General features: G+C 38.6%; 1 protein-coding gene across 5 annotated transcripts in view; it reads left to right on the top strand.

Annotated features, from left to right (window-relative positions):
* Nucleotides 1–570: 570 nt before the first annotated feature.
* Nucleotides 571–18,772, top strand: part of LOC121908493 (receptor-type tyrosine-protein phosphatase F-like) — a 32,240-nt gene continuing 14,038 nt past the window's right edge. For 2 of the 5 annotated variants that reach the window (XM_042428556.1, XM_042428552.1), the window contains exons 1-5: nt 571–841; nt 1,304–1,394; nt 8,419–8,593; nt 16,769–16,914; nt 18,222–18,363. In XM_042428556.1, coding sequence (XP_042284490.1) covers nt 8,494–8,593; nt 16,769–16,914; nt 18,222–18,363 — 388 coding nt within the window. In that variant the 5' untranslated portion in view covers nt 571–841; nt 1,304–1,394; nt 8,419–8,493. The other 3 variants (XM_042428553.1, XM_042428555.1, XM_042428554.1) reach the window with 3 other exon arrangements.

The following is an 18,772-nucleotide window of genomic DNA, read 5'->3' as shown; positions in this document are numbered from 1 at the left end:
ATAATTAAGATGAATCTAACAATAGAATAGAAAAGGCATCTAGCAAATAGATCAAATAAAATAGAAATATATAAAATATAGTAAAAAATGAACAGTGACACAATGAGCAATATGATCAGTAATGATTTTCAGTGTTGAATATGAGTTTAAGAAACAATGAAACAATATAGCCGGTACATAACACTACATACATGCATTTTGAAGCAGAAGTAGTAGAAGAACAATTGTTTTTCTGTTTACTGCAACAATGTAAGTAGCTTTTATCAGAGTTTTGAGATGTATAACATGAAGCAAAAAGTGTTACAACACTCATGTACGTTTGTATTCAATGTGTGCCTTTGGTAAGACTGTCAAACCCCAATAAACAAATAAACAGAAAAAAAAAACAACAACTGTCAAACCGGCCCGTGCATGAAGTATAATTCATTTGCAGTTGTTCACGTTGTATAATGAAAACCCCAATTTTTGGGAGTATTGCCAGATTTCATTGTCTTAAGAGGTGCAATACAGTTCGGCGCGCTTAAGTGTCCGCGTGTTCCTTTATCCAACTTGTACAAAGAAAATTGACACAAGAAGTCGAGAGCCGGAAACAGAGACAGCTCGCTTTCAAAGTAAAAGTTAAGCGTTTTGAAGCGTGTTGGCCGCAGCTCAATTTAAGAAGAGGCTACAATAAACAAATAAACAAATAGACGAAACAATGAGCATAATTCATAACTTCTTTTACACATCTTGGAGATAAAACTATGTTAGGCGGCGGAACCATCCCAGGGATTTTCAAAGTAAACGCAGCGTGTGTTATGGAGATGCACTGAGCCGCTGCAGACATCGACGTGACGTACAGGTGAATCCACCTTCATTTTTGTGGTTTGCTTGTCTTGTTGTGTGCATGACTTTATTGAGTTAACCTCTCCAACCAAACACAATTTAAATTACTTACCTGCCCACCACCGTAGCTAACTGTTAGCTTCAGAGGATAACCAACGCCAGCAATGCTAATTGATCTGTAGGTAAACTAACTAGCCTACCCGTTGTAGCTAACAAACTGCTGTTGTGTGTTGACGTTACTCCTTTATTATTATCAGCTTTTGCACATCATTTGGGATTATTTACTGTGTGAAATGTCGAAATATATGGGAGAAGTGAATTAACTGGACCCTCTTCAATCATATATGTTGGGATTAGGGGTGTTTTGAGACATGCATTTTTGATTTATTAAGATCACAAATGTTTACATTACCAGCAATGTGTTTGTGCATGCAGACTACAAAGTAATGAAATCAATGTCATGTGTCCTGTTTGACAGGTGTGGGACCTCCGTTGGTATGCTGATGCATAAACTCATCCAGTGACTGCATCATGATAACCTGGAAACAGCCAGAGGAAACTAGCAGTTGGTAAGTAGAGATCAGAGTAAAGTCCATCATTCAGACAGTGACACATTTAAGTTGTTTTGAATGAATGAAAGTGTTGACTTGGTTTTAAGTAGCAACTGCACTGTTCATCTGTGGATGTAAACACCATCAAAGTAAAGAGGAAAGATAAACCTCGTAGTCATGGTTTCATTTCAAAGCCAATGTGCTGAAGTACAGATAAATTACAACACAACTAACAAATATGTGTAATGGTGAAAATAGTCTTTCCTGAACGGTTTTAGCAGTCGTATTACAGTTCCCTTATTAAACCTTTGCTGGTGCACAACTTAGCATTACATATGTGGCTCTACTCGAGTAGACAATATGTTGGGACTTTTTCAGGGAATTTTGCCTCAATGTTTTTCAGGTCTACTCATTCGCACCACCACACTGGCTTCCTTTACTTTTTTCACCTGTCACAGGCTGGCAAGATGTACCAGCACTCAGGGGCATGGAGGGATGTGTAGTAAAAGTTTAACGTTAACAAATTCACACTGAATTTCCTTAATTTATTTAAGACACCTGTTTTAAACTTAATAAAACATTTTCTTTAATTACAGAGCTTCCATAGGACCAGAGTAGAGAGTTTGTGAGACACTTGGAAGACAGCTGTGGATGTAGTGTCACTCACCTCGAATGCTTTTGCTGTGGTTTCATGTCTGCTGTCTGAGTCCCTAACTGTACCTACCAAGACTAGCTTTCACAGCCCAACATACACTCACCAAGCACTTTATTAGGAACACCTGTGCAATCTAATGCAATCCTATACAACAGCTCTGCCATAATACTTCTACAAAGTCTATACATATTCTGTCCACCTTGAGGTGGTGGACAAAATATTAAGAACTCTTTTCAGTATAATGCACTCCAGCACACCACCACCACTACAGTACCGTACTATGTACAGATGTATTGATTCTTCATCATCTTTTTTGTCATATGACTTCTGTCTTTTTCAAAATAAATAAAAGTTATGCTCTCTTTTTGTTGTTGAAATTTTCATCCACTTTTTCCTGCTAACGGGCTAAGCACTTCAGTGGCTCATTACAGTCACTATTTTAGTATTTTGTTATTTCACCATCCTATAGATAGTGACAAAGGGAATGTGCTGATATAGTTTTATGAAATTTGAGGAACTTTTAACAGTGACTATAATTTGCAACCTTTGTTTGGATGTAAGACTTAATGTTTCCAAAACTCTGCTTTATTTTGCATAATCCTGAATGCAGTGTCACTAAGCGTGCATACTGTTTACTTAAAGGATTAGTCATTCAGGTGAATGATGTGTTTATTGATAATGTCAGGTATGTTATGAAGTGACCTACTAATACTGGCAATCTCACCCTGATTCTTCAAGATTTATTACATTAAGTTGTTCTGGTAGAAGGCCAAGGCTGGAAGAATTTAATTTAATGGAAGTGAAATGTGGAAAGAGAGTTCAGACTTGCTTAACCCTATCTGGGCTTCACCAGACCCATATATACCGTCAAGAGGATTATTGCAATTTCAAAGCCTTCCTAATGGAGCATGAGTAGCATGTTTAGAAACAAATTTAACAGGCTGATCACACATTATTAAATGTATCATGGATCATACAGCAGGCCTCAAATGTTGGAAACATACCTCATTTTCTAATTAATTCTTTCTCATCTCCACTGTCCTACAGAGGATCAACAAGAAGGGGCTAGTATATATATATACATACATACATATATATGTGTATATACACAGGTCAATCCCCTCTTTGGAAAGTTCTCTAGACACTGATGAATTTAGCTATTTTGCAGGTGAAAGGGGGTTGAGAGATACATGCTGCCTTCAAATGGTACTTGAATGGTATTTTTGAAATGGGTAGAAGAGAGCACATTATGTTTGATGTTTCAAGGGGTTTAAGTGGTGACATAACTGTTGTTCGGTGATTGACAGCAGAAAATGTGTTTTGTTTTTTGTTGCTTTTAAATGAAACAATTATGACAATGGTGATGATGGTTGTTGCCATGGTGCTTTCGTTCTTTGACCTGTGCCCTTGCTTTTTTATGTTTTTTTTGTTTTTTTATGCAAAAAAACATTCTATTACAATTTACAATTTCCACTTTTCTTTGTTCTTATTGTGTGGGAGGTAATCCCACAGGCAAATTTTGAAAATGGAAGAAAAACTATGTAAAGCATACAGTAACGGACTGTATGTAAGTATACTCTGTATCCCATATAAATAAAATTATTTAGGAAACAAAAAACTATTGTATGTCAAAGATTTCCACTTGCATTATTGAAAAAGATAAATTTCTGAAAAAGAAGTTGGGTGGGTGGAGGGTTCATCTGTATCATGAACCTGACAATATTGAGTTAGACAAATTAATCAGAAAATTAAGACCAAAATATGACTCATAACCACATGAGGTTATCATGTAGGAATATAGTCAACCTTAATTTTATGGTACAGAAAGTCATTTTAAAAGTTACCATATACTTAAATTAAATTCTCATTTAATATTTACCAATACCCCCCACCCCCAAAAAAGTTTAAAGCCTGCTGAACATACTAACAATGTTCTTAACCTACTGATCATATATAAATAGTGCAATTACAAATATACTGAAATACACTTTTGTGCACTTAAGTGTGTGATTTTGAGACACCATTAAGTTATATTTAAGTCCCCATCCGCTTTAAATATTTCTTCTCGTTCCTTCACTTAGATGTTTGAGTTCCACTTTGCAGACTTTGACCCTCTGGTGTTAAAGGATAAAACGCGCAGTTGCACTTTAACCCTGTCATGCATGAATTATGACAACCTCAGTCAGGTTTTTTTGTTTTTATTCTCCTTTAGGCATGAAAAAAATATTTGAACTTCATTTTTTTAAACATGCATTTTTCAAGGAGTTTTTCACATGTCCACTCAGGTGGACAGCATGCGTTGAGTTTCAACTTTAGGAAAATGTATTTAACAAACCAATTAATAAAATTGTATATTATTTGAAAACTATAAAATAATATATATCAAAGCTGTTAAACATATTTTAACATATTTTAACATATTCTAATACTGTTCAATACAATGTTTTGTTCCTGACTCCTCAGCCTCTTCCCTCTGTCTTACTGCATTTATTAGCACATGAGCTACAGATGACTTGAAATGCAGAAAATCCTTCTTTTCTAATCCAGACATTCTATTGAGGTGCCTGGCATTCCCTCAGCATCCATCGCTCCCTCAGCATCCTTATCCTCCTCAGCATCCTCAGGATCCTCAACCCTCTCAGCCCCCCCAGCATCCCCAGCATCCTCAGCTCCCTCAGTATCCTTAGCCCCCTAAAACTGCAAGTTACATTCTAATAACATAAATCAATTGATTTACAGACAAAAAAGTTACTGTAGATGAAGTATTTGCAAGAACAACAAAGTCACAGTAATAGTATAATTGTAGTTGAAATATAGCCAGCGATGCATGATGTCCAACTTAGTGGACAGATGAGTAATCGTCATTTTCTCCCAATACAAAATCAATACTTTTTAATACATTTTAACAATTGTATTACTCCTTAGTTGTTACTTGATATTACAAAAATTTTATTTACCTGCAAAGGTCTACTACGATAGAAGGATTGGCAAGATATTCCTGAGCTGCTGAGTGTTTCCGGCTGGCCGGCGGCCATCTTGGTTTTGAGAAATTTGTGTTGCACTTACAAAGGTTGGCCAATGGATGGCAGTGTTTGGGATGCCACATTAGAGTCCACTATGGTGGCTGATGTGCAACTATACCATCAAAACCCATGCATATCTAAGAAAATGGCTTTTGAATAGCTGTCCACTGTAGTGACCGCTATGTGTAAAAGTGTCAAAGGAAATGAAATGACTCAGACTGTGCAATTATTTACATTACTGCACTTGAAAATTGAGCATTTTTACAATGCAGTTTACTGATTTAGCCTGGGACTGTGCAAACTCTTGTGCATGACATTTGAGGCTACTGTATATATGGTGCATTGATTGAGAAAAGATCTTGGTTGAACCAGTCTATTCTATATACAGCATATAGTACACTATCTTCTAATCTTTATAGTGTACTGCTTTCATATAAGAACATAACTCAACACAACTCGACTGAACTGAACATTGAATAAATTAGTTCATTTCTTGAAACTGCGAACATATTGATGCTTCCCTTAAAGGATAGAGGCTTTACAATTTTTCACCAGAGGAGTTTCTCCTCACTGTAATCATTCTTCGAGTTCATACTGGCTGCTAAAAGATCCCCTTCAAATGTGCTTTCAGTGTAAGTGATGGGGTCCAAAATCCTCAGTGTGTCCACACAGTCATTTTGTGCAAAAATACATTTAAAATTTCTCTGAAGCTTATATGAGGCTTCAGCAGTCTGAGTTAGTCATATCAAGTGGATATCTGCCATATTTTACAGTCTTTTAGCATCAAATTCCCTCTTTGTGTTTCCTCGGACAGTGTTTCCCTGTTGAGCTGTGGTGGAAGAATGGTAACAAAGAGTAGGACTGGCACTAAAAAGACTGTAAAGATATCTACTTGATTTGACATTTGGACAACTGAAGCTTCATATTAGCTTCAGATAAACTTTTAAAATACATTTTTAGCACAGAAAGAGTGCATTATGAAGAGATCTTTAACAGTATGAACAAGAGGAATGATTATAGCCAGAAAAAACTGTTTCAGTGTTCATTTGGGCTCCTGATTGTTGTTTTAAGACAGTTTTGAACATTTGTGAACCTGTCCTTTTAAATAAACAAGTTATTTTCTACTCTGCATGCACATACGCATAACAGCTTTCTGTTTTTACTGCACAATAGCACAGTAAAGTTGACATTACTACAAAAAAATATTGATCATTTATGAATTATTTAATTAAGTAATGAATTAGGGCTATATCTTGATAAAATATCAGGATGAAAGTAGAAACTTTGGCATCTTTAAACCAACAATTTGCAAACTGCTGTTACAGTGAGTTGTTCAGTGTTTCAGCAGTTTACTGAAGGTGGTTAAATGCATCACTGTGTTATAAGCAATATTTTAATTTTCTGAAGGAGTTTGTTACTGCAAACTGTATCAGTTTTCTTGTAAATCAGCAGTCATTTCAGGATTTTGCAGTTACTTCCCAGCTAGGAATTTTTAGGACGTATGAGTGAACGAGAAGCGATTTAATCGGACTCGAGTCGAGACAGACGGCGGGTTAAACTGAACGAGACTGAACGAACTGCTGCTCTCTCGAACTAGGAGGTCTGCTACCTGCCCCTCAAAAAGACCGACAGATCGTTGGTCAGTGTCACATCACATTTCTGTAACATCGTACTGAGCTTACATAGCCTACCTACATACAAGTGGGTGAAGTGAATCAATGCATTTAAATTAATATTTTATTTTAATTCATGTACACTTATATATGATGACTGGTAATGCACTGAAGAGAAGTTTTGTGGGGCAGGCAGCACTAACTTAGCTGTCGGATGTGCCGGTACCATAACCGAGTGTCACTGAGAAACTAAAGAAAAGTATCAAAACTCAAAATGTTCGATACATTTACATGTATCAACCCAAAGGAACCGATACTGTGAAAAGAATCGGTCCGCCCATCACTACAATAGGCTAAATAAATAATTAAATAAAAATAACGGCTCAGCCCACATTGAGCATTGCAATGAGGGGTACTTGACTGGCATGGGACCGCTATCTCCCCCCCCCCCCCTCCTTTTATTCTTTGGGCCTCTTCCGTTTTGGCTGTGAATGACTGAAGCGGACTCTCGGGCTTGCTATAAAGACAGGACTAAGCGCAAAGTCAGTGGTTCAGAGAAGGGGATGCCAACGGCGGTTACAAAGAAAAGATTTAGTAAGTAACGTTATCTTTTTTAAATGTCCACCATTGAACTTCAGACGCAGTTTTCAACATTGCCGAACTTGCTGAAATGTAGCCTATAGGCAACGGCATTCATTTATCTGTTTGTTAAGCATGTGTAGAAGTTCAAATTGCTTAGAAAATGCTTTTAAAGTTGTAAAATTAACGGTAAAATATCGGAGGTCTATTGGAAAAACGGGCTAATGGCAAACAGACAGCCACGCATTTAGTTTGTTGCTGTTTTTATTTTTAACTCTCAATATATAGCTAACAACTTTGAATCCAGTGCCAAATGAGGAGGGATCTTAATTTGCTTTTAAAGAGTCGCATAGAAATACTCGGTCGTCAGTTTTATTAATCATGCCCCTTCAGATATTAAGATGAATGGGGAAAGAAAGAAGAGGCGGATTATTCGTCTCAATCACTTATTTCATGAGTGATTTTGATTTACAAACCTGCGCAGAGTTGGCAATAAACTGAGCTCATTTTTCTAATTGCAATATAATGGTTTGCTCCCATTTTTTGTGTCCCATTATATTAAAAAATGATTTCCCATCCATAGGGTGCAGTTGCTCTCCTTAAAACTGGTTTTTCACCTCATCTGAACGCGTGAGTACGTGCTCCTGAGCGCCCCGGCATATAAAATATTTGCTCTTTATTACGATGCTCTTTATTACGGATCCCCACTGCTACCCCAGCAGCAACTATTCCTGCTGGGGTCCACGCATAAAAAAATAACGTCAATATACTACATACACGAATCAGTCACAACACAACCCTCATCCCTCTCACCCAAAACCCAGATTCCCTTCAACCCCAACCGACCTGTGGATGGAGTCTACTGTGCGCCTTAGTGCATGCAGCTAACACCAATGATATAGTTGCGTGTTACATTCACTTCACTTGTATTTTCCTCTGCCCCGAGCAGGATTTTGTTTTGGGTATTGGGTGCCTTCTTGATCGTGACCAAAGATCTCCAGCGCTCTTGTTTTCTTACAAGTGTACAAAATTTCTGTCTCATTTGGTTCTGCTCTGTTTTTGATATTTCTTCTTTACTGTGTTATTATGCTTGGTCAAATGTATGCAAATATATGGTGAGTTTGAATACTAATGTTTCTCTACTCCTGCTCTGCATGTGTTTGCTCTTCCAGGTGTTAGTCTTTGATCCTGTCAGAGTGGGACGCGTCTATCAGGGGACTGAGAAGGGAGCAGTGACAACTTAGAACATGGTGCCTAATACTCACCCGACAATGTCCCTCTTGCCCAGAGGAGCGTTGCTGTTCCTGCTTCTACTCAACTGCATGGTGATCTCCTCCCTGGCAGACAGTAAGTAACCTCATTCACCCTTCAAGTCCTTCTATGCTTTCCCTACAGTGTGATAATATATTAAGCTTGATCAGTATTTTGACAGTAAGAGCATTTTAGCTCCTCATTATCTGCACATATGGTGAAAATTACACACAGTGGGAGGTCAAAAAGCAAGTTCTTTGAGAATAAATTTAGTATATTTCCTTATCTACTAATCAAATATACAGCCCTTTTGTAGACTATCCCCATTTAAAAGGACTGACATTATCTAAAGTTGAATTTAACCCACTACATTGTTGCACATTATTGCAAGTATATCGCAAGCCGCCTGCAAGATTTACTGAGGCAGACGACTGATGGACAATGACATTGTTCATCAGACCAACCCTAGTATCTTTACTTCTCTGTGCGTCACGTATGGGGATGAACAAAATATACAGAATTTCATGTGCTTTTCTATGGACCATCAAGCAAAAAAAGGTAATGTCAGGGCCATTGAAGTTGCCAAGATATAATTTAAATGTGCTCAGCCTGTCTGAGTTTCAACAGGCCTTGATTGTTAAGTTGTGTCGCCGTTGTGCTGTTTTTAATCTATATTGTGCAGATATCTGCATGCAAAGGCAAATGTTAAGCAAATATGCCAGTATTTATACTTTTAAATATGCTTTATCCAGGCTAAAGTATTAAAATTTTGTGAAGCATATTTTGTCATGGATGTATCTACTGTAGTTTATGCCTTCAGGGCATGTTGCCCATACAGTATCCACTTACCATTTTTCCAAACAATACTGAGGTATTTAAAGATACACACACAGCTAGACATAGGGTATCTGACAAAAAATAATTGTGCTTTATTGTGTTTACTTGATGATGAATTACGTTTATATGGACAGTGTTCAACAATATCTTTACTTCAATACTTCAATACCTCTCTTTCTGCATGGGAGCAGGATTGCCCTGGTCTTTAATTTCAGCAATTCAGCATTTACAGATAAAAACACAGAGGCAAGCGTTTTAATTAACACACAAAGATACAGACGGGTGACAAATTAAAGGAAAAACTGTACAGGTCTGAATGCTTGACCCCTACAGTGAGTTTATCTGGTGTAGTCAAATGGCTAGACCACTAAGAAATTTCCAGTGGGGCCACCATGCCAAAATATACGTATGCTCTTGGCTTTAGACAGAAATATCTCCAAATAGCTTGCAATACAGTATTCCTTACAGTATTTCAAGAAAAAGCCTGTAAACCCACATAACCTGCCATGTTCTATTTGAACCTATAAGACAAGCTCTGTGGATTGATTTGGCAATTCATAAATCTCCTACAATGGAGTGATGTGATGGATGTGCCAAAGTTTTTTTGTAGAGGGGTGACCAGACGAGGAGCTGGGTGGCTGGAAATTGTATTGTATTTTGTGTCCGTATGGTCACCCAGCTCAAAATCTGTCAGGGATAGAAATTGATTCGTTTTTAAACAAAAGTAACCATATCTACCCTGGAGAGCCACTTGAGTAATGCAATTAGCACAGTATCTGTGGTCCAGACGTATCATACCGACAGGCACACTGAGCTGAGATGGAGCAAGAGCTAAACAATAGGAAATGCGCTACAAGAAAGCAGTGGGAGAAAAACAATATACAGTATGTGAAAAACATCTGCAAAATAAAGTGTTGGAGGAACCTAATTTAGAGGGTGGAGAGAATCAGAATTGAGGGGAAATTGTTTTCATAAGCCAGTGCAGCAATGTCAGAATGGGGGTCCTTGGAGGTTAATGATGTGAGATTAATAGTTTAATTAGGGAGCTCAATAGCAGAGCTTGAGGCAGTCACCCAAACCCTCTGCTGTGTCCCAGATTCGGCAATGCCAAACGATGACAAGATCCACCAATGTCCTTCTAGAACAGGGCAGATGGAAAAAAGCATTTTTATTCTGTATTCATAGTGATGGTTTTATTGACTTGATAGACACATTCAATCCCTTACCATACCCTCACTTATTGCCGATTACTTCACATTCTCAATCAATCTTAGGTTACTTTGAGCTCAAATAGACCAGTATTACCAGAGATTTCAAAGAACAATATTTTAATTGGCTGTGGATTGAATTTGGGAGACATTATGTGCAAAGTCTTTGCTAATTGACGCTCAGATATTTATTTTCACATCCAGCTCATTGATTCAACTCTATTGAGGTTTGGAATCAAAAAAGAAATAATCAAATAACACTAATATTTCTACACACCCATGTATTGTTTACCATTTTAAGTGTCTTCTAAGGTGCATTTAAAGGCCCAACCCAAAAAGCCTGTGGACATGAAGCAGCATGGATCTCAAGTGGAAACTGTTTCATGGGTAAATGGTCACGCTAAATCATAAGTGAAGCAACAAAGAGCCTTTTGGTGCCTGTAAAGCCAGAATCTCTTTGTTGTATCATGTCCCTACAGTAATATAATTTGATTTCCTCTTCAAGTTTTGCTGTGTGGAGAGTTGAATTACTTAAGTCCTCAAGGCAGTGTGGGTGAGAAGATGAGAACAATGATAGGAGCTCTTTGTGGTCTCCAAGGGAGGACTAATCTGGGGAGGCAAATTAATGAGGTTAGTGGGGTCACAAGGGGGTGTATGGTGATGGATGATGAGCTAACCCTAAAATGGGATCTCTGAAGAAGCAACCCAACCCGACCCCTCCTGGGATCACTTAACACACTTAACATTTTCCCCACACCGGTCTAATTAATTTTAGGGTCCAAGCCAAGGTGACCATTGGACTTTACCCAGCAGCAGTAACAAAGCCCTCAGTTCTTCCGAATCTCCTTTTGTATTCCCACAGCATTTTTACAGAGTGGTTTGGATTTCCATTACAAAGGTGTCACGCTATATACTCTAACATATTCAAGATGTATTCAAAATGCGCTTTTCCTTCCTTATATTTTGCTTGGCATGCAAGTGTCCCCAGGTTGACATATAAAACCTCAGACTCCCAATTGTGTTGTACAGGAAACACCCACATCCCCACCATCAAAAAGTACACAATGAAGCATTTATGCTTGAATGTTTGTTTGTTTTTTAATTTAAAAAGCACATACACACCCTTCAGATGCTGCAATATGTAAAAGTTAAATTTAAAGGAAAACACGAATACAATTAAAAAAACAATAATATATATAAAAAAAAAAATATTTCAATCAGGAGTGACAGAAATACCTAAATATCTGACACCCCTCTCCGACACATGAAAACGGGATTGTATTAGCATATTGAAGGGCAACAGATTTTCTGAATCCTTAATTTTATAAACCAACAGAGCACTAAATGAGGCTATAAAGTTCAGAACTGCTGGAGTGGATTTTTCAGGATTCCTTAGATACTGAAGAACATCATCTACAAACAGGGAAATGACATGGTTTTCTTCACCCACTGTGATCAATGATTTATGTTGGGATTAGTTCTGATGGCCTCGGCCAAAGGCTCTGTGATTAATGTGAACAATAAAGGTGACAGAGAGCACCCTTGTCTGCAACCTCTGCGCATGTTTGTATTGGCAGTGGCTATTGGATCAGAGTAAAGAATTTTAATCATATTAATAAAACTAGAGCATAAAACACATTTTTCTGATACAGAGAACAAAAAAGGCCATTTCATTCATTCAAAGGCCTTTTTGGCATGCAGAGAAACTATAAAGGCTGGGTTTTTGGGACATGGGCCCGGACATTTCCCATTCAGTATGGCCTGGATACTTGCCCAGACTTCCTCTGGTGTGAATGCAGCATTTAAGGTGAAACAATCCTCCTCCGCAAAAGTAGATAAAGAGATATTATTCAAGTCAGAGGCAATGTTGGAGTCAGTCTTCTCTGAAATGTAAAGGGCTATTCAAAAATCTCTAAACGTACCATTGATAGTCAGTGAATCACATGGATCACATGGTGTTCTTGTCATGTTCATTGAGTGATCGTTCTGATTTTTTCACTTGATGGGCAAGCAGGCAACTGGACTTATTACCAAATTTATAGTACTTTTGTTAAGTGAAAAGTAGTAGCTTCTGAATGCGATGAGTGTGATCCATATTGAGTTTGGTCTTAGAAGTCACAAACGCTTTTGAATTTGCAACTGTGGGTGTTTGTTTATGTATTTGTTTTAACTTTGTCAATTCTTTTTCAAGATTTTTCCTGTTACCCTCTAGGACTTTTTTTCTGATGAGAAGTATAGGAGATAAGGTGTTCACGTAAAGTGGCTTTAGCTGCATCCCAGATCATTGCAGGAGACACTGGAGAATTTTTATTATAGAGAGATTGTTGCAGACAAAGGTGCAAAAGGGGTCACTATTCAAAAGTGATGTGTTGAATTTCCAAGTTGGAGTTCAAGGAATGTTGAATGCTGGGTTAATATGCACATGCACTGAGGCATGGTCTGATAGGACGATAGGATCTATACGGCAGGCCAGTACTGTATGTAAAAATTGGGAATGAAAAAATAGTCGAGTCTAGAGTGTAAGTTGTGAGGATGTGAATGGAATGTGTAGTCTCTCACTTTAGGATTTATCTGTCACCATACATGTATCTATCTGTGTCTGTGCATAGATTGTTAAGGGCAGTATATGACCATGGATTTGATATGTTTGCAAAGCGGTGTTTATTATTCAATTAAAACACCAGTTAAGAAGCCCAAGCCTTTACATTAATGATTGAACATTAAAATCATTTGTGATATGAAATGGGGTGAGTCATAGTTGGGGCATAAACATTAAGAATAATTATGTGTTGTTTAAGGATCAAGCCTGTAATCAGGATCAAGGTTCTTATTTATGAGAATGGCTGTACTTTTTTATTCTGAATGGGAAAAGAAGTAAACTCTGCCTACCCAGTCTCTCCTAAGCTTCAAATGTTCTAATTTCTTAAAGCAGTGCTATAAAAAAAAAGCACTTACCCTCCCCTATCTTGTCCCCAAACAACAGGGTGAAAGTACCCCAAATTAAGTCACCAAGCATAACTGGATTCTAATTTAGCAATTAGATCACAGTAGACACCTGAAACAATATCCAAACTCCAGGTTGAGTAATGGACACCACTGTGAGTCACCCCTGAATGACGGTTCCTGAGTTGTACTTGAACCTGAACATAAACTTTGTGCCAATTGCTTCTTAAATAGGAAATACACACAATAAGTTGAAACAAAAATAGGTAAGCTATTAAAGAAAAATGAAAGATGCTATAATCATACCAAAGGATTATAAGAATGGAAAGGCACTATGGTGACATATGATATTAATTTGAGTACACTGAAATATATCTCATTTTTGTGCATTATAAAAGTCATAGTAAGTAGTAATAAAATAACTAAAAAGACCTTGTTTACATGGGAAACAACTACAGGTAAACTCATTTCCTTTGTTTATTTTTTCAACAACGTCCTTACAGTAACCAAAAGCAGCAAATAATGTCCGGGTCACATGGCCATCCCTCCTTGCATGTTTTTTAAACAGTTGTTTTAAATGCCCACTCCAGGCTTTGGTCACCAAAACACATGTGGGTCTTTTTCAAATGTCATATACTGACTGAAAGAAAAGAAGAGAGAGATGCCTCCGTGGTTCATAATCGGCTTGAGAAAATGAAAGCCATTATATTAATGTTGCTCACACTGATAAGAGAGGAGTGAATGCTAATTGCACTTCACATTGAACATTGTTCTTGTTCTTCTCCGCTGTGTTGAATAATTCACTGAAGGCTGGAAGGCCTGATAGAAAGCCTGTCTTCATGGTCCACTGGGGTATTGAACGTTTGATATTTTTCTTTTTCCTCTTCTCTTCTATAAGTTTAGACATTTTGTCTTAAGAATCTCAGTGAGGACGACTCATATTGCTCTTGGGATTTCACATCAAGTCCTGATAAAGCTCATAAAGTTCCATCAGTCTTTGGCCACTACAGTATCATTTTCAGAAAAGAGTTTCTTTGGTTATTGTGTTATCATAAGTGAATTCAGTGTTAACTGACTCTTAATGAGTTCGAGTGGATGATGCAAGGAAACTGGACCATCCAGCAAACACCTATGCAAACATGGAGATTTAAGTATCCTAGTTGGATTTGGATCCAGGATCTTGTCAGTGTGAGGGGAAAATACTTGTACTTGTACCACAGAAGATGTTGCCAATATAGCCACTGAAAGACATTTCAGTGAAATAGCCTGAACTGAAAACATCCTTACTGTCTCACATTCACCCTTTGCATCGACCAGAGGGGTGTGTATTGGAAACCCTGCTTTATATCAACCAGACCTACAATTCTGCCATATAAATTATACTACATGCTATGTGTGTACATGTGTCATTTAGGGAAAAAAACACAATGTTCCTTGGAGTTCAGTGGTAAAACAGAAGTGCAGATAGCAAACATGATGTTTATTGGTTTAAACAAACAGCCTGAAGAGCAGTTGACTTTATCGGGGTAAATAACTTGCAGGGGAGGCAGCTTTATATGGAATTAATTGCAAACAAGTTGCCTGCTAATGGGCTGAAGGCCTTAATGGAAGTGTTCCATTAAAACAAGCAGTGCTGATGCCATCAGACAAATTTCCACTAAGTGTTGCCTCATGAAAATGATAACTTGCTAATCCATTATTAATTATAATTAATGTTTTTTTTCTCTTCCACGTGCATATAGCTCCCTGATACTCTACACTACATATTAGCTCTCATTGGGCACTCTGGTAGGCTTGGGAATACACTAATTGTTAGCCACACAAGTACCATTTACACGACTCTCCCTGCATTTATTACAATCCTTGCTCTGAGGCATCCAACAAGGAAAAAAGAGAAAAGTGTATAGCTGCTAGGAAAAAATACCACAATGTTGCTTTGAGGATGTCAGTGAAAAACCATATATGAATTAAATGTTATCTTAACCACTAAAAGCTCACCTCTGATCTTGTCTTAAAAATACCATATTCATCAGTTTATTCCTCAAATCCATTTTTTTGTGTTGTCCTTGACAGTCATTAACTGTTTAGTGTACAGTGACAGCTGTTCCTGATCACCTTTCACAACGCCTGTAGCAACACTAAAGGAACTTGGAGTCCAAGAACACCCATACCTTTCATCTCTCTAATGACCTCAGACCACACAAATACTGCTGCACATATCAGGATAACAAAGAGAAGCTGTTTAATCCTCCAGAAACAGAGCAATCAGCTGCCTGTTATACTTTTGGGGCTCCGTCAAGTCAAGTCAAATTTATTTATAAAGCACATTTCAAAACAACCCACATTGACCAAAGTGCTATACAGACCAGAGCAAGTAACTAAAATATAGGGCTGTAGTAAACCAAAGAAAATCTTGGTCGACTGAAATTGTACATAATCTTCAACTAATCGATTAGTCGTCTCATTTGATTATGACTAAGATAATCCAATGAAGGTGTTTACATGACAGTTACAACAATTAGAGCATTGCATTAATCTCGTTATTGTGAGTAATGGTAATTATAAGGTATCATCAACCTTGAAATTCTGGCAACTTGTAACCAAAACTGGGTTGACAGTTATGGCAGCATTTTCTACACAAAAGAGAAAAGAGCATATGGGCTGAGAGAAGGATTTGCATAGGTAGGCTTATGTGTTTTCCCTGCCATGGTTTTCATGTGACAACTGTCTGACAGCAAGGAAAATGGGACACAGGTAGAGAAAAAAGGGTCGAGTCTGGATTTTTCCGAGTGGTGTCTCAAAGACAGCCGGAACGCTTTCCGTTTCCTCAGAGCCTAGCTCCGTGAAGAAATGATCAACACCTCTTTGGAAATAAGAGAGAAGAAAGAAGCATCCCTCATGTTCAATAGGGTGACAAAATGTGTCCCTCTTTCAAATGCTGTGTCAAAGCAAAGGTGAGAAATTCAACATGATACAGTGACAGGCAGCCACACAAAGACTGGATGTTTCTCCCATGACTTAGCTGCAGGTGTGTGCAGCAACAACGACTGTGTGAGTTTCTTTGTGTTGCCCTTGTGTGGGGAAATTGATATCCTTAGATAACCAGGTTTTACATGGCAATGTGACTGGCATAAGGCACCGACATCACCTTTACCTCTCCCCCTCACCTCCCTTCTGCTCTCCTTCTCCCTTTCCTCTCATTCTCTTTCTCTGTCCCTGACTTCTTCTCCTTCTTTTTATCACTCTCCTTCTCCCTCTGCCCTCTTTCCTCCATCCTCCTCAGGCTTGCCAAGTTTTGTCAAATCCCCAGAGGACCAGACGGGCATCTCAGGCAGAGCTGCGTCGTTTGTGTGCCAGGCCGCCGGGGAGCCCAAACCCAGAATCACCTGGACGAAGAAAGGCAAGATATTCACCTCCCAGCGCTTTGAGGTGAGCACTCATGCGTGAGTTTCAGATCTCTGAACACTCACACATACACACACACACACATAAATACACGCAGGCACAAACACAACACACATGACAAAACATAATACGTGTGGGCTTTAAACTGCCTCTGTAACTGTCTCTCATTAATACAGATGGATCCACACATGCGTGCACACTCACAGCATTCACACAAAGCACACATAATCAATTGTCCTGTTATTGAGCATCACACCAACTCTTTTCTCCAAATGAGACCAGACAGGCTTCCCTTATCTTTTATCTCCTTCCATCTTGATTTATATAGTCTGCTTCATCTCTTTCAGTCTTTCCACACCCTCATCCTTCCCCTTCTGTTCTTCAGCTCCACCATCTTTGGCCATACATCCCCTTGATGTATTACTTGATGTATTTCCCCTCCCTCTTGTGAGCCCATATGAACAGAAAGAAGTGCCTTAGGTGGGATCTCACACTGTTTCCAACCAGTGTTTCTTCTGTAACTGTAATGTAGCTGTGGTGGTTGGGGGCACTATTGGTTTATACTCTTGGTTGTAGTGATGCACGGGTCAGAGTTTTTTAATACCCGCACACACCTGACCTGTTTATGAGAGCCAATTTGCACCGCCCAACGTGCAAAAAAATGTGTTAATCAACCACCTGAACCTGATCCGCAAACTGCCAACTTTGTCTCTCTTTCTCTCTCTCCCTCTCACACACAGGGACACACACACACACACACACACACACACACACACACACACACACACACACACTCATTGGATGCGCCTGTTGCTGAAATGCACAGCACCGCGTACGTATGTGTGTGTGTGTTTGAGAGAGAGAGAGTGACAGAGAGAGGGGAAGAGACTAGTAATACACAGCCTGGCCTACTGCACGCAATGTTTCTGTAAGTTATTCATAACTTTCTTGGAAAGCTGCTTTGTCACATTTTGACCCACCCGTGATATTTTCTAGAAAGCTTACCCGAACCTGCCTGACCCACAGATGCACCTTTGTGACTCGTGGGTTGACCCAAAATCCGCATCACTACTTGGTTGGTGTTTCTTAATACGTTCCTTGTGCCACACAGTGCTTTTGGATATAACTTCATACAGTCATGACTTCTAAACATCATGGCCGATGCCTCTTTCTATTTAAGAGGAAACTTGGGGTACATCATGTCATTTTTTGTTAAGACTGATGAACAGACTCATCTTCTATTTCTGAGAAGTCTGATTTTGCAGTAGAATATGAAATAACCTTTGAGAAAGTTGAGAAAGCTGCCCTTTGCTTTGTTCCGGCTCTCCTAGACGGTTGAGTTTGATGATGGCTCGGGCTCCGTACTGCGGATCCAGCCACTGCGTTTAAACAGAGATGAAGCCACTTTCGAGTGCACAGCCAATAACAGTGTTGGCGAGATCAAGACCAGTGCCAAGCTCACAGTGCTTAACGGTAAGATAAGTCCTTCTTTTTTTTTGCTCACTCTCACTCTTTTCTTTAACCCCTCCTCTGTTTTCTGCTGCTGGTTTTGATGCTTTTATTCCAATATATCCAAAAGCAAACATGAATGTTTGCCTTAATAATTCATACATGAACAGATGCAAGCTTCAAGGATTCCCGGTATTGGCAGTGTCATGGTAGAGCAGATATATCTTAATGTAAACTCCACAAGGTGGAAAAAAACAAGGAATGCATTTTTAAATAAGATAGCCTACAGGTTGACCTGGAACCCAGTTGTATAGTAATAAATATTTGCCATTTATTGGCTATAATGCTGTATTTACTTTACCTCTCCCTCTCTCAGTGAGTCTCCTAAGGGCTGTCCACACCAAGAACTATAACCATAACAATAATTATAACG

This window comes from Thunnus maccoyii, chromosome 12 (assembly GCF_910596095.1).
Source record: "Thunnus maccoyii chromosome 12, fThuMac1.1, whole genome shotgun sequence".
NCBI classification, from domain to species: Eukaryota; Metazoa; Chordata; class Actinopteri; order Scombriformes; family Scombridae; genus Thunnus; species Thunnus maccoyii.
The sequence above is the reverse complement of the archived record's forward strand: the minus strand, read 5'-3'. Positions and strand labels throughout refer to the sequence as shown.